At 48.1% G+C, this 24,879-nt stretch overlaps 1 protein-coding gene across 4 annotated transcripts in view; it reads left to right on the top strand.

Moving 5' to 3' along the window:
- Window positions 1–24,879, top strand: part of LOC129842951 (protein PHTF2-like) — a 66,007-nt gene that overhangs the window by 33,475 nt on the left and 7,653 nt on the right. The window contains exons 3-10 of one of the 4 annotated variants that reach the window (XM_055911668.1): window positions 2,691–2,760; window positions 6,517–6,675; window positions 10,646–10,814; window positions 14,403–14,573; window positions 17,329–17,542; window positions 21,566–21,742; window positions 23,653–23,874; window positions 24,244–24,369. In XM_055911668.1, the coding sequence (XP_055767643.1) occupies window positions 2,691–2,760; window positions 6,517–6,675; window positions 10,646–10,814; window positions 14,403–14,573; window positions 17,329–17,542; window positions 21,566–21,742; window positions 23,653–23,874; window positions 24,244–24,369 (1,308 nt within the window). Of the gene's footprint in view, window positions 1–2,690; window positions 2,761–6,516; window positions 6,676–10,645; window positions 10,815–14,402; window positions 14,574–17,328; window positions 17,555–21,565; window positions 21,767–23,652; window positions 23,875–24,228; window positions 24,370–24,879 lie in introns of all 4 variants that reach the window. The other 3 variants (XM_055911667.1, XM_055911666.1, XM_055911669.1) reach the window with 3 other exon arrangements.

Below are 24,879 nucleotides of genomic sequence, written 5' to 3'. Positions count from 1 at the left end.
AAAGTAGCTATGACAACATTATCAAGAATATAGTCTAAATATATATATTTTCTGTTACTGAGATAAACCATGACAGTAAAGGCTTATTCATGCCCCCTGGTGGTAGTGATGATGAATTACAACAGGTTTCTCTTATCTTATCTCACAAGCAAACCATATCCTTTAAAGACGAATAGAAAAGAGATTTACATTGATAAACAGAGCAATATAGATAAAATAGTCAGCGTACTGTATTTGAAAAGCAGTTGAGGAAGGTTTAACTCCTAGCTGGAGACAGACACCACTCCTTTCAGTTGAGGAAGGTTTAACTCCTAGCTGGAGACAGACACCACTCCTTTCAGTTGAGGAAGGTTTAACTCCTAGCTGGAGACAGACACCACTCCTTTCAGTTGAGGAAGGTTTAACTCCTAGCTGGAGACAGACACCACTCCTTTCAGTTGAGGAAGGTTTAACTCCTAGTTGGAGACAGACACCACTCCTTTCAGTTGAGGAAGGTTTAACTCCTAGCTGGAGACAGACACCACTCCTTTCAGTTGAGGAAGGTTTAACTCCTAGCTGGAGACAGACACCACTCCTTTCAGTTGAGGAAGGTTTAACTCCTAGCTGGAGACAGACACCACTCCTTTCAGTTGGGGAAGGTTTAACTCCTAGCTGGAGACAGACACCACTCCTTTCAGTTGAGGAAGGTTTAACTCCTAGCTGGAGACAGACACCACTCCTTTCTTGCCCTGTTCCAGTCATGTCTGTCTATAAAACAGTTTATAGCCGTAATAAAGAGGAAGGTATTGATCGTCTCGTCTAATAGTTTACGGACACACATACCCACACACCTAGAGAGTGTCAGCTCTTTAAGATAAGGTCTTTGATTAAGTTCCTATATAGCTGTATACAAATAGAGAAGGTCACCGTTTGACCTTTGGGTAAATATTAGCATTTGAGAGTGTTAGGATAGACAGCATTAGACGACAGGGATGTGTTTAGTAGGGGGCACCGTAGCAAAACGGCACTGGCTTCCAGTGGGGAGACCTGAGGTCAACATACCCCCGTCCCCATCTCGTACTCCTGAGTGGGAGACCTGAGGTCAACATACCCCCGTCCCCATCTCGTACTCCTGAGTGGGAGACCTGAGGTCAACATACCCCCCTCCCCATCTCGTACTCCTGAGTGGGAGACCTGAGGTCAACATACCCCCCTCCCCCTCACCATCTCGTACTCCTGAGTGGGAGACCTGAGGTCAACATACCCCCCTCCCCATCTCGTACTCCTGAGTGGGAGACCTGAGGTCAACATACCCCCCTCCCCATCTCGTACTCCTGAGTGGGAGACCTGAGGTCAACATACCCCCCTCCCCATCTCGTACTCCTGAGTGGGAGACCTGAGGTCAACATACCCCCCTCCCCCTCCCCATCTCGTACTCCTGAGTGGGAAACCTGAGGTCAACATACCCCCCTCCCCCTCCCCATCTCGTACTCCTGAGTGGGAGACCTGAGGTCAACATACCCCCTCCCCCTCACCATCTCGTACTCCTGAGTGGGAGACCTGAGGTCAACATACCCCCCTCCCCCTCCCCATCTCGTACTCCTGAGTGGGAGACCTGAGGTCAACATACCCCCCTCCCCATCTCGTACTCCTGAGTGGGAGACCTGAGGTCAACATACCCCCCTCCCCATCTCGTACTCCTGAGTGGGAGACCTGAGGTCAACATACCCCCTCCCCCTCACCATCTCGTACTCCTGAGTGGGAGACCTGAGGTCAACATACCCCCTCCCCCTCCCCATCTCGTACTCCTGAGTGGGAGATCTGAGGTCAACATACCCCCCTCCCCATCTCGTACTCCTGAGTGGGAGACCTGAGGTCAACATACCCCCCTCCCCCTCCCCATCTCGTACTCCTGAGTGGGAGACCTGAGGTCAACATACCCCCCTCCCCCTCCCCATCTCGTACTCCTGAGTGGGAGACCTGAGGTCAACATACCCCCGTCCCCCTCCCCATCTCGTACTCCTGAGTGGGAGACCTGAGGTCAACATACCCCCCTCCCCATCTCGTACTCCTGAGTGGGAGACCTGAGGTCAACATACCCCCCTCCCCCTCCCCATCTCGTACTCCTGAGTGGGAGACCTTCCCAGTAGCCTGTCTCACAAACTATAATCAGGACTGACTGATAGTGAACTGACTGATAGTGAACTGACTGATAGTGAACTGGGCACATGTAGGACACCGTGTGTGTTAATGCATTAGTGGAATGTGTTTTGATCCTGCAAGGCCTCAACGTCAGGTAGTTTGTCCTGTGTTAGGTGTATTTGGCACGGTATGCTGCACCCACTGTGTGAGGACCTAACACGCATGGGGTTACCTCCATAGTTAGTGCCCTCTGTGGGCTGTAGGGTTTCATTTGAGATCCTCACTATTTCTGTGAGTGCACCAAAGGTCATCCTAACTTAAGGTCTGTCTGTCTGTCTGTCTGTCTGTCTGTCTGTCTCTGTCTGTCTGTCTGTCTGTCTGTCTGTCTGTCTGTCTCTGTCTGTCTCTGTCTGTCTGTCTGTCTGTCTGTCTGTCTGTCTGTCTGTCTGTCTCTGTCTGTCTGTCTGTCTGTCTGTCTGTCTGTCTGTCTGTCTGTCTCTGTTTGTCTCTGTCTGTCTGTCTCTCTGTCTCTGTCTGTCTGTCTGTAACACTGTGTTGTTCCTCTCCAGGGCCTGAGGAACAAGCCGAAGAAGACAGGCCATGTGAAAGCAGACCTCATTGATGTGGACCTGGTGAGAGGTAATGAGGACACATCAGCTCTCATTCACTCAGACACCCACGTTGGCAACCATGTTGTCTGTCCCAGTCCAACCATGTTGTCTGTCCCAGTCCAACCATGTTGTCTGTCTGTCCCAGTCCAACCATGTTGTCTGTCCCAGTCCAACCTGTTGGCTGTCTGTCCCGGTACAACCATGTTGTCTGTCTGTCCCAGTCCAACCATGTTGTCTGTCCCAGTACAACCATGTTGTCTGTCCCAGTACAACCATGTTGTCTGTCCCAGGTCAACCATGTTGTCTGTCTGTCCCAGGTCAACCATGTTGTCTGTCTGTCCCAGTACAACCATGTTGTCTGTCCCAGTACAACCATGTTGTCTGTCCCAGTACAACCATGTTGTCTGTCTGTCCCAGGTCAACCATGTTGGCTGTTTGTCCCAGGTCAACCATGTTGGCTGTCTGTCCCAGTCCAACCATGTTGTCTGTCTGTCCCAGTCCAACCATGTTGTCTGTCCCAGTACAACCATGTTGTCTGTCTGTCCCAGTACAACCATGTTGTCTGTCTGTCCCAGTACAACCATGTTGTCTGTCTGTCTGTCTGTCCCAGTACAACCATGTTGGCTGTCTGTCCCAGTCCAACCATGTTGGCTGTCTGTCCCAGTCCAACCATGTTGTCTGTCTGTCCCAGTCCAACCATGTTGTCTGTCTGTCCCAGGTCAACCATGTTGGCTGTCTGTCCCAGTCCAACCATGTTGTCTGTCTGTCTGTCCCAGTCCAACCATGCTGTCTGTCCCAGTACAACCTGTTGGCTGTCTTTCCCAGTACAACCTGTTGGCTGTCTTTCCCAGTACAACCATGTTGGCTGTCTGTCCCAGTCCAACCATGTTGTCTGTCCCAGTCCAACCTGTTGGCTGTCTTTCCCAGTCCAACCTGTTGGCTGTCTGTCCCAGTCCAACCTGTTGGCTGTCTGTCCCAGTCCATCCTGTTGGCTGTCTGTCCCAGTCCAACCATGATGGCTGTCTGTCCCAGTACAACCATGTTGGCTGGCTGTCCCAGTCCAACCTGTTGGCTGTCTGTCCCAGTCCAACCATGTTGTCTGTCTGTCCCAGTACAACCATGTTGTCTGTCTGTCCCAGTACAACCATGTTGTCTGTCCCAGTACAACCATGTTGTCTGTCCCAGTCCAACCATGTTGTCTGTCTGTCCCAGTACAACCATGTTGGTTGTCTGTCCCAGTACAACCATGTTGGTTGTCTGTCCCAGTCCAACCATGTTGGCTGTCTGTCCCAGTCCAACCATGTTGGTTGTCTGTCCCAGTCCAACCATGTTGGCTGTCTGTCCCAGTCCAACCATGTTGGCTGTCTGTCCCAGTACAACCATGTTGGCTGTCTGTCCCAGTACAACCATGTTGGCTGTCTGTCCCAGTACAACCATGTTGGCTGTCTGTCCCAGTACAACCATGTTGGCTGTCTGTCCCAGTACAACCATGTTGGCTGTCTGTCCCAGTACAACCTGTTGTCTGTCTGTCCCAGTCCAACCTGTTGGCTGTCTGTCCCAGTACAACCATGTTGTCTGTCCCAGTCCAACCATGTTGGCTGTCTGTCCCAGTACAACCATGTTGGCTGTCTGTTCCAGTCCAACCTGTTGGCTGTCTGTCCCAGTCTAACCTGTTGGCTGTCTGTCCCAGTACAACCATGTTGGCTGTCTGTCCCAGTCCAACCTGTTGGCTGTCTGTCCCAGTACAACCATGTTGTCTGTCCCAGTACAACCATGTTGGTTGTCTGTCCCAGTCCAACCATGTTGGTTGTCTGTCCCAGTCCAACCATGTTGGCTGTCTGTCCCAGTCCAACCATGTTGGTTGTCTGTCCCAGTCCAACCATGTTGGCTGTCTGTCCCAGTCCAACCATGTTGGCTGTCTGTCCCAGTACAACCATGTTGGCTGTCTGTCCCAGTACAACCATGTTGGCTGTCTGTCCCAGTACAACCATGTTGGCTGTCTGTCCCAGTACAACCATGTTGGCTGTCTGTCCCAGTCTAACCTGTTGGCTGTCTGTCCCAGTGTAACCTGTTGGCTGTCTGTCCCAGTCCAACCTGTTGGCTGTCTGTCCCAGTCTAACCTGTTGGCTGTCTGTCCCAGTCTAACCTGTTGGCTGTCTGTCCCAGTCTAACCTGTTGGCTGTCTGTCCCAGTCTAACCTGTTGGCTGTCTGTCCCAGTCTAACCTGTTGGCTGTCTGTCCCAGTCTAACCTGTTGGCTGTCTGTCCCAGTCCAACCTGTTGGCTGTCTGTCCCAGTCCAACCATGTTGGTTGTCTGTCCCAGTCTAACCTGTTGGCTGTCTGTCCCAGTACAACCATGTTGGCTGTCTGTCCCAGTCCAACCTGTTGGCTGTCTGTCCCAGTCTAACCTGTTGGCTGTCTGTCCCAGTCTAACCTGTTGGCTGTCTGTCCCAGTCTAACCTGTTGGCTGTCTGTCCCAGTCTAACCTGTTGGCTGTCTGTCCCAGTCTAACCTGTTGGCTGTCTGTCCCAGTCTAACCTGTTGGCTGTCTGTCCCAGTCCAACCATGTTGGCTGTCTGTCCCAGTCTAACCTGTTGGCTGTCTTTCCCAGTCCAACCTGTTGGCTGTCTGTCCCAGTCCAACCATGTTGGCTGTCTGTCCCAGTCCAACCTGTTGGCTGAGCAGGATGGTGCTACGATAGTGTCAACGTAGAGTGTCTCCACTGGTCACATGATGCGAGGCAGGTGTAGAAGTCCTGTGAAACTAGGATCAAAATGGCTCCTCTATTGTTACATCACTCTCTCTGCTTCCCTCTCACTCTCTCTCTCTGTTGAATTATTCAGTCCATCACATCAGACCCCTCTCTGTTTAGTTTCCCCTCATTGCTATTTCATGCCCACATCCCAGGCTGAGCGAGAAAGAGGCAGAGAGACAGACAGAGAGAGAGAGAGCGACAGCGGGGTATGTTTCATGCCCACATCCCATGCTGAGCGAGAGAGACAGAGAAAGAGAGACAGAGAAAGAGAGACAGAGAAAGAGAGACAGAGAAAGAGAGACAGAGAAAGAGAGACAGAGAAAGAGAGACAGAGAAAGAGAGACAGAGAAAGAGAGACAGAGAAAGAGAGACAGAGAGAGAGAGAGACAGAGAGAGAGAGAGACAGAGAGAGAGAGAGACAGAGAGAGAGAGAGAAAGAGAGAGAGAGAGAAAGAGAGAGAGAGAGAAAGAGAGACACAGAGAGAGAGAGAGAGACACAGAGAGAGACACAGAGAGAGAGAGACAGAGAGAGAGAGACACAGAGAAAGAGAGACACAGAGAAAGAGAGACACAGAGAAAGAAAGACAGAGAAAGAAAGACAGAGAAAGAGAGACAGAGAGAGAGAGAGAGATATGTTTCATGCCAGGCTGAGGTAGATGGAGAGAGGTTGATGTAGTGGGGTATGTGTTTCAGATCTGTCTCCCCTGACAGACACGGCACTGCCCCTCACTGTCAACAAGGTCCCCACGGTGACGGCCCCGTGTCCCATGATGGGGGCATTAGTGTCATTGGCTGAGGGTTATTTATTCCAGGGGGCACCCAGGTCTACCTCTGGTAGTTGTTGTAACAGAGACATTATGCCTGTCTGTCATAATAAAGTCTTATGTATCCTTGTGATTCCCATTGGGACAGCCATCTCTTATGAGAGATCAATTGGTAAAGATAGATCCAGTGGAATGATAGAAACATTTATGATATAATGCTTCATAACCTGTCTGCTCTCCTGTTTGTGTGTCTGTGTGTGTCCAGGTTCTGCTTTTGCCAAGGCCAAGCCTGAGTCTCCCTGGACGTCTCTGACCAGGAAGGGTCTCGTCAGGGTGGTGTTGTTCCCCTTCTTCTTCAGATGGTGGATCCAGGTCACCTCCAGAGCCATCTTCCTCCTCCTCCTCCTCCTCTACCTGCTACAAGGTATCTACCTAACCCTAACCTCCAGAGCCATCTTCCTCCTCCTCCTCCTCCTCTACCTGCTACAAGGTATCTACCTAACCCTAACCTCCAGAGCCATCTTCCTCCTCCTCCTCCTCCTCTACCTGCTACAAGGTATCTACCTAACCCTAACCTCCAGAGCCATCTTCCTCCTCCTCCTCCTCCTCTACCTGCTACAAGGTATCTACCTAACCCTAACCTCCAGAGCCATCTTCCTCCTCCTCCTCCTCCTCTACCTGCTACAAGGTATCTACCTAACCCTAACCTCCAGAGCCATCTTCCTCCTCCTCCTCCTCCTCTACCTGCTACAAGGTATCTACCTAACCCTAACCTCCAGAGTCATCTTCCTCCTCCTCCTCCTCCTCCTCCTCTACCTGCTACAAGGTACCTACCTAACCCTAACCTCCAGAGTCATCTTCCTCCTCCTCCTCCTCCTCCTCTACCTGCTACAAGGTACCTACCTAACCCTAACCTCCAGAGTCATCTTCCTCCTCCTCCTCTACCTGCTACAAGGTACCTACCTAACCCTAACCTCCAGAGTCATCTTCCTCCTCCTCCTCCTCCTCTACCTGCTACAAGGTACCTACCTAACCCTAACCTCGAGTCATCTTCCTCCTCCTCCTCCTCCTCTACCTGCTACAAGGTATCTACCTAACCCTAACCTCCAGAGTCATCTTCCTCCTCCTCCTCCTCCTCTACCTGCTACAAGGTATCTACCTAACCCTAACCTCCAGAGTCATCTTCCTCCTCCTCCTCCTCCTCCTCTACCTGCTACAAGGTACCTACCTAACCCTAACCTCCAGAGTCATCTTCCTCCTCCTCCTCCTCCTCCTCTACCTGCTACAAGGTACCTACCTAACCCTAACCTCCAGAGTCATCTTCCTCCCCCTCCTCTACCAGCTACAAGGTATCTACCTAACCCTAACCTCCAGAGTCATCTTCCTCCTCCTCCTCCTCCTCCTCTACCTGCTACAAGGTACCTACCTAACCCTAACCTCCAGAGTCATCTTCCTCCTCCTCCTCCTCCTCCTCTACCTGCTACAAGGTACCTACCTAACCCTAACCTCCAGAGTCATCTTCCTCCTCCTCCTCCTCCTCCTCTACCTGCTACAAGGTACCTACCTAACCCTAACCTCCAGAGTCATCTTCCTCCCCCTCCTCTACCAGCTACAAGGTATCTACCTAACCCTAACCTCCAGAGTCATCTTCCTCCTCCTCCTCCTCCTCCTCTACCTGCTACAAGGTACCTACCTAACCCTAACCTCCAGAGTCATCTTCCTCCCCCTCCTCTACCAGCTACAAGGTATCTACCTAACCCTAACCTCCAGAGTCATCTTCCTCCTCCTCCTCCTCCTCTACCTGCTACAAGTTACCTACCTAACCCTAACCTCCAGAGTCATCTTCCTCCTCCTCCTCCTCCTCTACCTGCTACAAGGTACCTACCTAACCCTAACCTCCAGGGTCATCTTCCTCCTCCTCCTCTACCTGCTACAAGTTACCTACCTAACCCTAACCTCCAGAGTCATCTTCCTCCTCCTCCTCCTCCTCTACCTGCTACAAGGTACCTACCTAACCCTAACCTCCAGAGTCATCTTCCTCCTCCTCCTCCTCCTCTACCTGCTACAAGGTACCTACCTAACCCTAACCTCCAGAGTCATCTTCCTCCTCCTCCTCCTCCTCTACCTGCTACAGGGTACCTACCTAACCCTAACCTCCAGAGTCATCTTCCTCCTCCTCCTCCTCCTCTACCTGCTACAGGGTACCTACCTAACCCTAACCTCCAGAGCCATCTTCCTCCTGCTACAGGGTAGCTACCTAACCCTAACCTCCAGAGCCATCCTCCTCCTCTACCTCCAGAGCCATCTTCCTCCTGCTACAGGGTAGCTACCTGGGGGTGTGTCTATGCCAACCCTCCTCCCGACATGTGGTGCTTCACCACATCTTTCCCACCTCACTAAAGGCGTTCGCATGCTTCCCATCCAGAACAGGATGTATTATGAAGACTTTTGTTATAAAGACTTTTATTATGAAGACCTATATTATAAAGACATATATTATGAAGACCTATATTATAAAGACCTATATTATGAAGACTTTTATTATGAAGACCTATATTATGAAGACCTATATTATGAAGACCTATATTATGAAGACTTTTATTATGAAGACTTTTATTATGAAGACTGTTTTTTTTTGTTTTGGTCCCCGGTTGTTTGTGCACACATTTCTTCTCGAGGCAAGCCCAAAGTCGTTAGTCCCTTCGTCTGTGATTGGTAGTCCCTGTGTCTGCCCCAGTCCAGTTCAGCTAGTCTCCAGCCCAGTTCAGCTAGGCTCCAGTTAAGCTAGGGCTCCAGCCCAGTTCAGCCTGGCTCCAGCCCAGTTCAGCCTGGCTCCAGCCCAGTTCAGCCTGGCTCCAGCCCAGTTCAGCCTGGCTCCAGCCCAGTTCAGCTAGGCTCCAGTCCAGTTCAGCCTGGCTCCAGCCCAGTTCAGCCTGGCTCCAGCCCAGTTCAGCCTGGCTCCAGCCCAGTTCAGCTAGGCTCCAGCCCAGCTAGGCTCCAGTCCAGTTAAGCTAGGGCTCCAGCCCAGTTCAGCTAGGCTCCAGCCCAGTTCAGCCTGGCTCCAGCCCAGTTCAGCCTGGCTCCAGCCCAGTTCAGCCTGGCTCCAGCCTAGTTCAGCTAGGCTCCAGCCCAGTTCAGATAGGCTCCAGCCCAGTTCAGCTAGACTCCAGTCCAGTTCAGCTAGGCTCCAGTCCAGTTCAGCTAGGCTCCAGTCCAGGTCAGCTAGGCTCCAGTCCAGTTCAGCTAGACTCCAGTACAGTTCAGCTAGGCTCCAGTCCAGTTCAGCTAGACTCCAGTACAGTTCAGCTAGGCTCCAGCCCAGTTCAACTAGGCTCCAGTCCAGTTCAGCTAGGCTCCAGTCCAGGTCAGCTAGGCTCCAGTCCAGTTCAACTAGGCTCCAGTCCAGTTCAGCTAGGCTCCAGTCCAGGTCAGCTAGGCTCCAGTCGAACCAAACACATGGAAGGTTTAAGTCTCACCCACATTCCTTCTCCACCATTAGTTCAGTGTGTTGTTGGCCTCTGCTTGTGTAGACATGAATACCTTACCTTTCTCTGGTTGTGGTTGGTCATGGGGAAATTCCTGCCCTGAACCTGTCACTGTGTGTTAGATAGTATGTACACACACACACACACACACGCACGCACGCACGCACGCACGCACGCACGCACACAGAAACAGAACAGGGTCTGTCTTTATTCTCCTGCTTTCTGAATAAATTACAGGAGAGCTATTTCTGGGCCTCTCCAAACTCATGACCCCTCGTGTGCGTGCGTGCGTGCGTGCGTGCGTGCGTGCGTGCGTGCGTGCGTGCGTGATTGTCGCCCCTACTTCTCATATACCCAAGAACACTGATAACAGAGGCATTGACAGGATGGACCACTCCCCTACCCCTCCTTTTTACATATTGACCTTGAGTACATCAAAACAAATGGCCCCTCTCTCAATACCTCTCTGTCTCACTATGTGTGGTAGTATGAGTTTGTTAGTGAGCAGCCAAGGGGACCAGTTGTATTAGCACACCCTCATCCATCCCTCTCATCCCTCCTTTTCACCTCTCCTTCTTTCCATCTCCTTCTCACCCTGGCTAAAGTTTCAATGTAAACTATTGACAGGAAGTCTAGTAGAAAATGGAGAATATCCCACATACATGGAGCGTATAACACTTCCCATGACTCTCTCGCTCTCTCTCCCTCGTTCTCTCTCTCTCTCTCTCTTGCTCTCTCTTGCTCTCTCTCACCCTTGCTATCTCTTGCTCTCTCTCTCTGTCTCCCTCTCTCTCTGTATCCCTCTCTCTCTCTCTCTGTCTCCCTCTCTCTGCCTCTCTCCCTCTCCCTCTCTCTCTCTCTCTCCCCCTCTCCCTCTCTCTCCCCCTCTCCCTCTCTCTCTCCCTCCAGTGGCTGCTGCAGCGTTATTCTTCACCATCGCCCAGCCCCACAGTATCCCGACCACAGAGGTGTTTGGGGCGATATGGCTGATGCTGTTACTGGGGACAGTGCACTGCCAGATCGTCTCCACACGCACCCCCAAACCCACCAGCAGCAGCAGCTCTGGCAAGAGAAGAAGGTGGGGTGAAGGGCTGGGGATGGAGGGATAGAGAGGGACGGAGGGAGAAGGGGAGAGGGAGGGATGGGGCAGGGAGAGGGGGTGGAGAGGGATGGGAGAGGGAGAGGGGGTGGAGAGGGATGGGAGAGGGGGTGGGGACGGAGGGAGAAGGGGAGAGGGAGGGATGGGGCAGGGAGAGGGGGTGGAGAGGGATGGGAGAGGGGGTGGGGATGGAGAGGGACGGAGGGAGAAGGGGAGAGGGAGGGATGGGGCAGGGAGAGGGGGTGGAGAGGGATGGGAGAGGGGGTGGGGATGGAGAGGGACGGAGGGAGAAGGGGAGAGGGAGGGATGGGGCAGGGAGAGGGATGGGGCAGGGAAGGGGGTGGGGATGGAGAGGGAGGGAGAAGGGGAGGGGGAATGATGAGGAGGGAGGGGGAATGATGAGGAGGGAGGGGGGAGAATGGGAGAGGGAGGGAGAATGGGAGAGGGATGGATGGGGCAGGGAGAGGGATCGGGCAGGGAGAGGGATCGGGCAGGGAGGGGGGAGATGGAGTGGATGAATGAACGGAGGGAGGGAGAGAGATTGAGTAAAGAGGGTTAAAGCATAGATCATGTATCCATACCTCTGTGTTGTTTTAGTGTTTGATGTGCTTCCTGCTCTGAGACCTGTATGACTTAGCTACTGTTTTAAAAGGCCTCTGTCTGACACACTCTACAGGTCAGTTCCCCAGACACTGGTCAGAGTGGGGGGGTTCCATCAGACTGTGTGTGTTGAATCATGGTTCCCCCACTCTCTACTGATCATGTGATCAGGGAACTGCCCCCACACACACTTCCTGTCCCATTGTAGATTTTTTTAAAGGCTGTGATTTCTTGCCAGAGGGGAGCAGCTCGTAAATTTGTGCTAGGTTGCATAACGCCATTGGCCTTTTTCTAGATCTGTTGGTGCTCTTGGCAAGATGCCACAAACAGATCTGGGACCAGGCTGTATTGCCACAATAGCTAGCTATTCCCAAAACCCACTACCTTTGGCTTGCACAGTACTGACCATTTTCAGCCTTCTGGAAGCTAAATGTATCCGTGCCACACCGTCTGGGAAGTGGCTAACAAATACAAAGGAAACGGGTGTTTGGAAATCTACATCGTTGAGAGATTGTAAAGACAATATAGACATTGTGAAGATAACACTGTGGCTCCAGATGTTACTGTTCGTTCTCATCTCACAGTCCAGCGGTGTTCACTGACTCAGACTCCAGATGTTAGTGTTCGTCCTCATCTCGCAGTCCAGCGGTGTTCACTGACTCAGACTCTAGATGTTTCTGTTCGTCCTCATCTCACAGTCTAGCGGTGTTCACTGACTCAGACTCCAGATGTTACTGTTCGTCCTCATCTCACAGTCCAGCGGTGTTCACTGACTCAGACTCCAGATGTTACTGTTAGTCCTCATCTCACAGTCCAGCGGTGTTCACTGACTCAGACTCCAGATGTTACTGTTCGTCCTCATCTCACAGTCCAGCGGTGTTCACTGACTCAGACTCCAGATGTTACTGTTCGTCCTCATCTCACAGTCCAGCGGTGTTCACTGACTCAGACTCCAGATGTTTCTGTTCGTCCTCATCTCACAGTCCAGCGGTGTTCACTGACTCAGACTCCAGATGTTTCTGTTCGTCCTCATCTCACAGTCCAGCGGTGTTCACTGACTCAGACTCCAGATGTTTCTGTTCGTCCTCATCTCACAGTCCAGCGGTGTTCACTGACTCAGACTCCAGATGTTTCTGTTCGTCCTCATCTCACAGTCCAGCGGTGTTCACTGACTCAGACTCCAGATGTTTCTGTTCGTCCTCATCTCACAGTCCAGCGGTGTTCACTGACTCAGACTCCAGATGTTACTGTTCGTCCTCATCTCACAGTCCAGCGGTGTTCACTGACTCAGACTCCAGATGTTACTGTTCGTCCTCATCTCACAGTCCAGCGGTGTTCACTGACTCAGACTCCAGATGTTAGTGTTCGTCCTCATCTCACAGTCCAGCGGTGTTCACTGACTCAGACTCCAGATGTGGTCAGGAATCAACCACCAGACGACCTTCTCCTTCCTTTCCCCTCCTCCGCTTGACCTCAAATCTGTGTTGTTTTCTCTCTCTAAACCAAACGTCACCCCTCCATGACCCTGACTGACCTGAAGTAACTCCTCCTCGTGCACAACACATGGTTGACTTGTCAGTGTCTGAGTGGATCTGCTAGCTGCTATTATATTATATACAGTGGGGAGAACAAGTTTTTGATACACTGCCGATTTTGCAGGTTTTCCTTCTTACAAAGCATGTAGAGGTCTGTCATTTTTATCATAGGTACACTTCAACTGTGAGAGACGGAATCTAAAACAAAAATGCAGAAAATCACATTGTATGATTTTTAAGTAATTCATTTGCATTTTATTGCATGACATAAGTATTTGATCACCTACCAACTAGTAAGAATTCCGGCTCTCACAGACCTGTTAGTTTTTCTTTAAGAAGCCCCCCTGTTCTCCACTCATTACCTGTATTAACTGCACCTGTTTGAACTCGTTACCTGTATAAAAGACACCTGTCCACACACTCAATCAAACAGACTCCAAAATTACAGACCTCTACATGCTTTGTAAGTAGGAAAACCTGCAAAATCGGCAGTGTATCAAATACTTGTTCTCCCCACTGTGTGTATATATATATATATATATACATTGTGTAAAACGTGGTGACTGGAGCCTCTCACCTCGGGAAATGGTGTCCAAACAGCCTGATCTAAAGGGGCTGTTGGCTGAGCTGTCAGTCAGACAGTTGATACCGTCCTCTTCTAGTAGGAGATGAACCATTCCAGCAGATCTCTCTATCTTCACTTTGTTGTTGATGTTGATGTCCAAGTCTAATCCCAGTCAATCCATTACTAATCATAACTCCAGTTATTGTATATTGTGAGAACACAGTCCAATCTACCGTAATACTAATCATATCTCCAGTTATTGTATATTGTGAGAACACAGTCCAATCTACCGTAATACTAATCATATCTCCAGTTATTGTATATTGTGAGAACACAGTCCAATCTACCGTAATACTAATCATATCTCCAGGTATTGTATATTGTGAGAACACAGTCCAATCTACCGTAATACTAATCATAACTGCAGTTATTGTATATTGTGAGAACACAGTCCAATCTACCGTAATACTAATCATATCTCCAGGTATTGTATATTGTGAGAACACAGTCCAATCTACCGTAATACTAATCATATCTCCAGTTATTGTATATTGTGAGAACACAGTCCAATCGACCGCAATAGTATCAATAATCAAATATAATATATAATCAATATTAGTCGCTCTGACAGCTGGATATGAGTCAATGTTTTGCTTCGATCGTTCCTGGCCATACCTGATGTAGTCCACACCGCTGCCAGTCAATCAACCGTTTTCATTCATTTTCTATCTTCCTTCTTGTGATAAAAAAAGAATGAAAAAGGGGTATTATTTTAATGATTTATTTTCTTCAATCACAACAACAGTGATTTCTTGTGTGGACCTCTCTCTCTCTCTAAGTACTGTTTCTTATTGATCTGGACCAAAGGCGTTTAAGGAAGGCCGCTCACTTGGATGTACATAGGGAAGGAGATGGCTCTAGCACCACTGATAACACCCGGGAGGGGGGCCCACACTGCCCCGGTGCCACCACCGGCTCACCTTACAGCCTGTGCATCGCTCTCTTCAGAGATTTCTGGCATGATATCTGTAAAGCGCGGTGTGTATTTTTTCCCTCCCGTGAGGTTACTAAAGAACCCTATCTCTCTCTGGTATAAGCTGCAACATCCCTTGGAATCCACCCGGATTATGATACTGATCAATAATAAATATCCCTTTCTATTGGATGACAAAACGGAGTCATATACACTACCGTTAGGTCACTTAGAGATGTCCTTGATTTTGAAAGAAAAGCTATAAAAAAAAAAGTCCATTAAAACAACATCAAATTGATCAGAAATACAGTGTAGACATTGTTCATGTTGTAAATGACTATTGTAGCTGGAAACGGCAGATATGTTTATGGAATATCTACATAGGCGTAGAGATGCCCATTATCAGCAACCATCACTCCTGTGTTCCAATGGCATTTGCCTTTTAGCATCAGCCTTTTAAAATGATAAACTTGGATTAGCTAACACAACGTTCCATTGGAATGTTGGTTCCATTTTTCTGGGCTCCGTTATTTACTTAACAAATAAGGAATACTCAAAATGTGCACTTATAAATCATAACAATTTTAATCAAAATACAGCTGTAGACAGAAGTCTAAGATCAAACATCAGACATACAACTGATGTCTCGCCTGAGTTCTGCCCTGAACAAAAGAAGACAGAATCTTATATACCCAAGATCGCAACTTATGGTGTGATCTCCTATATCACCTCATGGTGTGATCTCCACCTTATGGTGTGATCTCCACCTTATGGTGTGATCTCCTATATCACCTCATGGTGTGATCTCCACCTTATGGTGTGATCTCCACCTTATGGTGTGATCTCCACCTTATGGTGTGATCTCCTATATCACCTCATGGTGTGATCTCCACCTTATGGTGTGATCTCCACCTTATGGTGTGATCTCCTATATCACCTCATGGTGTGATCTCCACCTTATGGTGTGATCTCCACCTTATGGTGTGATCTCCTATGTCACCTTATGGTGTGATCTCCACCTTATGGTGTGATCTCCTATATCACCTCATGGTGTGATCTCCACCTTATGGTGTGATCTCCACCTTGTGGTGTGATCTCCACCTTATGGTGTGATCTCCTATATCACCTTATGGTGTGATCTCCTATATCACCTTATGGTGTGATCTCCACCTTGTGGTGTGATCTCCACCTTATGGTGTGATCTCCTATATCACCTTATGGTGTGATCTCCTATATCACCTTATGGTGTGATCTCCTATATCACCTTATGGTGTGATCTCCTATATCACCTTATGGTGTGATCTCCACCTTATGGTGTGATCTCCACCTTATGGTGTGATCTCCACCTTATGGTGTGATCTCCTATATCACCTTATGGTGTGATCTCCTATATCACCTTATGGTGTGATCTCCTATATCACCTTATGGTGTGATCTCCTATATCACCTTATGGTGTGATCTCCTATATCACCTTATGGTGTGATCTCCTATGTCACCTTATGGTGTGATCTCCTATGTCACCTTATGGTGTGATCTCCTATATCAAAACCTGCATGTGCAGCTAAAAGAACAAGTTATTCTTAACACAAAGTTTCTGAGAACCTGTCTCAGCGGAATGCACATCTGCCAATGTTTCAGAGAAAAACAGACACTGTCTCTCTGTGTCTCGCTATCACCCTTTTCTCACCTTTTCTCACAGACGCGGGGCTGCGGGTTTTAGCAGAGAGCTAGACACAGGCAGAGGCCTCAATATTCAGCTATACAGTGAGCATAAGTACAATGGCACACAAGCAAACTCATAACAACATAATCAATGGTGGGGGTCTTTAGAAGACCCCCGAAATCAATTTTAACCCTACAGTACCACAGGAGTGATGGTTGCTGATAATGGGCCTCTGTACACCTATGTAGATATTCCATTAAGAAATCTGCCGTTTCCATCTACAATAGTCATTTACAACATGAACAATGTCTACACTGTATTTCTGATCAATTTGATGTTATTTTAATGGACAGAAATGTGCTTTTCTTTCAAAAACAAGGACATTTCTAAGTGACCCCAAACTTTTGAACGGTAGTGTACATAGTAAATATATGTTTATGAAAATCATTCTTCCCACTATATGATAAACATTATCTGGTAAGATAATTATTTGGCTGAGATAAGAAGTTATTAAACGGTGTTATTTTAACTGGACACACACAGAAGGGATACAAATTCAAATGCTTTTCAACGCGAGTTTGATTATTGACTTGTCTCGACGGGTTCCTCAGCGGGCCAAAGTATGTGAAAGGAGAGGTCTGTCTTCCATCTTTGTTATCATTTTTCTGTGTGTGGAAAAAGGGATTTTGCAGCTTTGTTTTATATTGTTGCCAATGTTACGGCACATTCAACTATTCAAGCTATGGCCAAGAGAAGCATGGAGCCAAAGATGTCGAAGCATAAACATCAGTAAAGGCTTTATAGTTGTTAAAAGGGATCACTGGGGAAGTTTTTGAGTCTTTTCAATCTAGAAACAGTATTAAAAATCCAACCTTTTCACACCAGAAATCTAATGGTCACTGTCAGTCATCCCAATCCCAAATCCTATTCAAATCAACTCTATTTGAATACAGCTTAGTAGCACCAGTAACCCATCCCATTTAGAACTTAGTTTCTCTGCTCCCATGCCATGGCTTCAATTAGTACCAACTTGATCCAAGTCATTCTGTCTTGTTCTGATTTATGCATGCTGGATGAACTTGGGACTGTCTGCCTGTCCTGTCTCTCCACCTCGACCGCCTCCCCCCTTTAACCTCCCCCTCCATCTCTCCTCTCAGGTCTAAGAAGTCCAAGCTGTCCATAGACAAGTCCACAGAGACAGATAATGGCTATGTGTCTCTGGATGGGAGGATAACCTGTAAGAGTAGTGAGGAGGGGCTACAGCTCCACGATGGAGGATCTCACCACTGTGACCTGCTGCTGAGGTCAGACGAGACGTGTTGGACCGCACCCCCGCCTCTCAACACGCTGCTGCTGCCCCCCGTCACCAAGGTAAACAACAAGGTAACACACACATTTATACACACACACACCACCACCATGCAACACACTGCTACTTCCCCCCGTCAGCAAGGTAAATCACATACACGTGGTTAGCAGATGTTATTGCGAGTGTAGTGAAATGTTTATGCTTCTATATCTGACAGTGCAGCAGTATCTAACAGGTAATATCTAACTATTCCACAACTAAACCTAATATCTAACAATTCCACAACAAAACCTCATATCTAATAATTCCACAACTAAACCTCATATCTAACTATTCCACAACTAAACCTAATATCTAACTATTCCACAACAAAACCTCATATCTAATAATTCCACAACTAAACCTCATATCTAACTATTCCACAACTAAATCTCATATCTAACTATTCCACAACTAAACCTAATATCTAACAATTCCACAACTAAACCTAATATCTAACAGGTAATATCTAACAATTCCACAACTAAACCTCATATCTAACAATTCCACAACTAAACCTCATATCTAACAATTCCACAACTAAACCTAATATCTAACAATTCCACAACTAAACCTAATATCTAACAGGTAATATCTAACAATTCCACAACTAAACCTCATATCTAACAATTCCACAACTAAACCTCATATCTAACAATTCCACAACTAAACCTAATATCTAACAGGTAATATCTAACAATTCCACAACTAAACCTAATATCTAATAATTCCACAACTAAACCTCATACACACAATCTAGTAAAGGAATGGGATGAGAATATATATAAAATATATGGATGAGCAGTGACAGAGCGGCTAAGATGCAATAGATAGTAAAGAATAGATAGTGAAGGATACAGTAGACAGTATACAACATATGAGATGAGAAATGCGAGATATGTAAACATTATTAAAGTGACAAGTGTTCCGTTTATTAAAGTGGCCATTGATATCAAGTCTGTAGGTAGGCAGCCACCTCTCTGTGCTAGTGATGGCTGTTTAACAATCTGATGGCCTTGAGATAGAAGCTGTTTTTCAATCTCTCTGTCCCAGCTTTGATGCACCTGTACTGACCTCACTTTCTGGATGGAAGCGGGGTGAACAGGCAGTGGCTCGGGTGGTTGTTGTCCTTGATGATCTTTTTTGCCTTCCTGTGACATCGGGTGTTGTAGGTGTCCTGGAGGGCAGGTAGTTTGCCCCCGGTGATGCGTTGTGCAGACCGCACCACCCTCTGGAGAGCCCTGTGTTTGTGGGCGGTGCAGTTGCCGTACCAGACTTTCCACCTTCTCCACTGCTGTCCCGTCGATGTGGATAGGGGGGTGCTCCCTCTGCTGTTTCCTGAAGTCCACGATCATCTCTTTTGTTTTGTTGACGTTGAGTGAGAGGTTATTTTCCTGACACCACACTTCGAGGGCCCTCACCTCCTCATTGTAGGCCGTCTCTCGTCGTTGTTGGTAATCAAGCCTACCACTGTAGTGTCGTCTGCAAACTTGATGATTGAGTTGGAGGCGTGCATGGCCATGCAGTCATGGGTGAACAGGGAGTACAGGAGGAGGCTGAGCACGCACCCTTGTGGGGCCCCAGTGTTGAGGATCAGCGTAGTGGAGATGTTGTTTCCTACCTTCACCACCTGGGGGCGGCCCGTCAGGAAGTCCAGGACCCGGTTGCACAGGGCGGGGTCGAGACCTAGGGTCTCAAGCTTAATGATGAGTTTGGAGGGTACTATGGTGTTGAATGCTGAGCTGTATTCAATAAACAGCATTCTTACATAGGTATTCCTCTCGTCCAGATGGGTTAGGGCAGTGTGCAGTGTGATGGCGATTGCATCGTCTGTGGACCTATTGGGGCGGTAAGCAAATTGGAGTGGGTCCAGGGTGTCAGGTAGGGTGGAGGTGATATGATCATTGACTAGACTCTCAAAGCACTTCATGATGACAGAAGTGAGTGCTACGTGACGATAGTCATTTAGTTCAGTTACCTTAGCTTTCTTGGGAACAGGAACAATGGTGGCCATCTTGAAGCATGTGGGGACAGCATACTGGGATAGGGATTGATTGAATACGTCCTTAAACACACCAGCCAGCTGGTCTGCGCATGCTCTGAGGATGCGGCTAGGGATGCCGTCTGGGCCTGCAGCCTTGCGAGGGTTAACACGTTTAAATGTTTTACTCACATCGGCTGCAGTGAAGGAGAGCCCACAGTCTTTGGTAGCGGGCTGTGTCGGTGGCACTGTATTGTCCTCAAAGCGCGCAAAGAAGTTGTTTAATTTGTCTGGAAGCAAGATGTCGATGCCCGGTTTCTTTTTGTAATCCATGATTGTCTGTAGACCTTGCCACATACGTCTCGTGTTTGAGCCGTTCAATTGCGATTCCACTTTGTCTCTATACTGACGCTTTGCTTGTTTGATTGCCTTACGGAGGGAATAACTACACTGTTTGTATTGGCCGTGTTTCCAGTCGCCTTGCCATGATTAAATGCGGGGGTACGTGCTTTCAGCAGCAAATGCTGCCATCAATCCAGGGTTTCTGGCTAGGGAAAGTTTCAGTCACAGTGGGTACAACATCTCCTATACACTTCCTTATAAACTCGCTCACCGAGTCAGCGTATATGTCAATGTTATTATCTGAGGCTACCCGGAACATATCCCAGTCCACGTGATCGAAGCAATCTTGAAGCGTGGAATCCGATTGGTCAGACCAGCGTTGGATAGACCTAAGCACGGGCACTTCCTGTTTTAGTTTCTGCCTATAGGAGGGGAGCAACAAGATGGAGTCATGGTCAGATTTGCCAAAAGGAGGACAGGGCCTTGTACGCATTGCGGAAGTTAGAGTAGCAATGGTCGAGCGTGTTACTCGCTCATGTACTGCAATCGATATGCTGATTGAGTTTAGGTAGCCTTGTTCTCAAATTTGCTTTGTTAAATTCCCTAGATACAATAAATGCAGCCTCAGGATATATGGTTTCCAGTTTGCATAAAGTCCAGTGACGTTCCCTGATGGTTGTCTCGGTATCCGCTTGCGGGGGGATATACACGGCTGTGACGATAACCGAAGAAAGTGCTCTTGGGAGATAATAAGGTCGGCATTTGATTGTGAGGAATTCTAAGTCAGGGGAACAAAAGGACTTGAGTTCTTTTATGTTGTTACAATTACACCATGAGTTGTTAATCATGAAACATACACCCCCTGCCCTTCTTCTTACCGGAGAGATGTTGATTCCTGACGGCGCGATGCACTGAAAATCCCATTTGCTGTACGGACAGCTAGCCATGTTTCCTCTTTGGAAAGCAACTCTTGCCCTGACTTCGTCTTCTTTGTTAACTATGGACTGGACATTAGCGTGTAATGTACTCAGAAGTGCTGGGTGGTGTGCGCGCATCCGAAGCCTCACTAGAAGACGCTCCGCCACCCTCTCCTTCTTCGTTAACTAGGGACCGGACATTAGCGTGTAATGTACTCAGAAGCGTTGGGTGGTGTGCCGCATCTGAAGCCTCACTAGAAGACGCTCCGCCACCCTCTCCTCCGACGGCGTTGTTTTGGGTCGGCCTCTGGAATCAGTTCAAATGCCCTGGGAGGTGCAGACAAAGGGTCCGCTTTGGGAAAGTCATATTCCTGGCCGTAGTGCTGGTAAGTTGACGTCTCTCTGATATCCAATAGTTCTTCCCGGCTGTACACTTAAGGTTTTCTGGGCCAATAATGTAAGGAATAATACATTTTTTAAAAACTAAATAGTGCACAGTTTCCTAAGGGCTAGAAGCGAAGCTGCCATTTCTATCGGCGCCATCTTTCTGAGGTAAACAACAAGGTGACACACACACCACCACACAACACACTGCTACTGCTCTCCGTCAGCAGGTACACAAAGTAGCTAATACACACACACACACACACACACACACACACACACACACACACACACACACACACACACACACACACACACACACACACACACACACCTGTCCTGAAACAGGTGAGTTTAGCCATGTATAAATAGACACTCTCTAGTCTGAAGGTAGGAATCTGTCCAACCTGTCTTCCTGCCAGGAGACCCAGAGCCGTGGTGTGGGTGTGGAGAACATGTCTGATGAGGCGTCTAGTGAGGAGGATCCTGAAGCGTCCTACACCGCCATCCGTAGGGGCGTAGAGCGCATCAGCAGCGACTGCACGCTGCGCAACAGGAAACCACATCACTACAAGAAACACTACACCATCAACACTGAGGTGGGTGACCTCCACACCACCCAGGTTGGTCACACTCACACAGAGACACGCACAGCCACACACTTACATACAGTACATACACACACACACTTACATACAGTACATACATGCACACACACACACCTACATACAGTACATACTGCACATCATACACACATACACACACACACACACTTACATACAGTACATACATACACACACACACTTACATACACACACACACATACATACATACATACATACATACATACATACATACATACATACAACATACATACATACATACATACACACTTGCATACAGTTGAAGTCGGAAGTTTACATACACTGTATTGACTGGTGCCTTTAAACAGCTTGGAAAATTCCAGAAAATTTTGTCATGGCTTTAGAAGCTTCTGATAGGCTAATTGACATCATTTGAGTCAATTGGAGATGTACCTGTGGATGTATTTCAAGGCCTACCTTCAAACTCAGTGCCTCTTTGCTTGACATCATGGGAAAATAAAAAGAAATCAGCCAAGACCTCGGAAAAAAAATTGTGGACCTCCACAAGTCTGGTTCATCCTTTCCAAACGCCTGAAGGTACCACGTTCATCTGTACAAACAATAGTACGCAAGTATAAACACAATGGGACCACGTAGCCGTCATACCGCTCAGGAAGGAGATGCGTTCTGTCTCCTAGAGATGAACATACTTTGGTGTGAAAAGTGCAAATCAATCCCAGAACAACAGCAAAGGACCTTGTGAAGATGCTGGAGGAAACAGGTACAAAAGTATCTATATCCACTGTAAAACGAGTCCTATATCGACATAACCTGAAAGGCCGCTCAGCAAGGAAGAAGCCACTGCTCCAAAACCACCATAAAAAAGCCAGACTACGGTTTGCAAATGCACATGGAGACAAAGATCGTACATTTTGGAGAAATGTCCTCTGGTCTGATGAAACAAAAATAGAACTGTTTGGCCATAATAACCATCGTTATGTTTGGAGGAAAAAGGGGGAGGCTTGCAAGCCGAAGAACACCATCCCAACCGTGAAGCACGGGGGTGGCAGCATCATGTTGTAGGGGTGCTTTGCTGCAGGAGGGACTGGTGCACTTAACAAAATAGATGGCATCTTGAGGATGGAAAATTATGTGGATATATTGAAGCAACATCTCAAGACATCAGTCAGGAAGTTAAATCTTGGTCGCAAATGGGTCTTCCAAATGGACAATGACTCCAAGCATACTTCCAAAGTTGTAGCATTATGGCTTAATGACAACAAACTCAAGGTATTGGAGTGGCCATCACACAGCCCTGACCTCAATACTATATAACATTTGTGTGCAGAACTGAAAAAGCGTGTGCGAGCAAGGAGGCCTACAAACCTGACTCAGTTACACCAGCTCTGTCAGGAGGAATGGGCCAAAAATTCACCCAACTTATGACCCAAGTTAAACAATTTAAAGGCAATGCTACCAAATACTAATTGAGTGTACCGGTATGTAAACTTCTAACCCACTGGGAATGTGATGAAAGAAATAAAAGCTAAGATTGAATTGATTGAATTGAATTGAATTGAATAAAAGCTGAAATAAATCATTCTCTCTTATTATTCTGACATTTCACATTCTTAAAATAAAGTGGTGATCCTAACTGACCTAAGACAGGGAATTTTTACTAGGATTAAATGTCAGGAATGGTGAAAAACTGAGTTTAAATGTATTTGGCTAAGGTGTATGTAAACTTCCGACTTCAACTGTACATACACACACACGCACGCACGCACACATACAGTTCATAGACACGCTCTCAATGTGTGGGTACACTTAGCTACATCACACACACACACATTTCCACCCCCTACACACACACACACTCACCATCACCGCCCCCCCCCCCCCCCCCCCCCCCCCGCTCTCTCTAGGAGACTCCTAAGTCCGGTACCAGCTGTAGTTCTCGGTGCTCCAGCCTGCGGACCCAGGACTCAGAGAGCACCAGACACGAGTCCGAGACAGAGGACCTGCTGTGGGAGGACTTCCTGCACTGTGCTGAGTGTCGCTCCTCCTGCACCAGCGAGACAGAGGGAGAGGGAGCTGCAGCCTGCCCTGCTACCAAGAAGGAGTACAGAGATGACCCCTTTCACCAGGTGGGTTTGAGGTCAAAGGTTAGACGTGTGGTGTTAGGGTTTGACAGAGGGAGAGGGAGCTGCAGCCTGCCCTGCTACCAAGAAGGAGTACAGAGATGACCCCTTCACCCTGTTTATCAGGGGTTAGAGATCAAAGGTCAAAGGTTAGAGAAGGAGGGGGTAAGTGTAGGACTGAGCTTGCAATAAAACGGTTGCAACATTAATGAAGAGGTTTTGGTGAATGTTCCTATTAATCTGTTTTTGTTGTCACTGTGTGTTCTGACGTAACCATGGTAACCACGGTCATATTAACCTCGTCAATGATGATTAGCCTCAAACCCTCAGCGTGTAACGGTCGTTATTGTGTTGATCTAGTTGTGTCCTCTACAGGGTCACACGTGGCTACACAGCAGCAACCCGGGTCTGGAGCGGGTCAGTGCCATCGTCTGGGAGGGGAACGACTGTAAGAAGGCTGACATGTCTGTCCTGGAGATCAGCGGTATGATCATGAACAGGGTGAGGAACAGCCAGGGCCGTGATACTGTTGTCAGGGATTACATCTGGTGTGTAGTGTAACGCTTTACAATGTAAGACCGGGAACACACCTCCAGCACCTCCATCGCCTCCAGCACCCACCTGGGGGATTTTATCAACTAGAATGTTAATGAATGCAGATTGGACTTCATGATATTGGAAGGCAGTTATATATGTATATATATATATATATGTTATATATGCCACATTTCTCTCAGATCACTTTACATTCTCTATAACTTAGACCAATGACATGAAAGATATAAATAATGGCTGTCTCTCTCCTGTCTCTATCTCTTTCCCTCTCTCCCTCTCCTGTCTCTCCCTCCCACTATCTCTCCACCCCCTCCCTCCCTCCCACTATCTCTCCACCTCCTCCCTCCCTCCTTCTCTCCTGTCTCTCCCTCCCACTATCTCTCCACCCCCTCCCTCTATCTCTCCTGTCTCTCCACCCCTCTCCATCTCTCCTTCCCCCCGTCTCTCCATCTATCC

Source organism: Salvelinus fontinalis, unplaced genomic scaffold, assembly GCF_029448725.1.
Source record: "Salvelinus fontinalis isolate EN_2023a unplaced genomic scaffold, ASM2944872v1 scaffold_0078, whole genome shotgun sequence".
NCBI lineage: Eukaryota > Metazoa > Chordata > Actinopteri > Salmoniformes > Salmonidae > Salvelinus > Salvelinus fontinalis.
The sequence above is the reverse complement of the archived record's forward strand: the minus strand, read 5'-3'. Positions and strand labels throughout refer to the sequence as shown.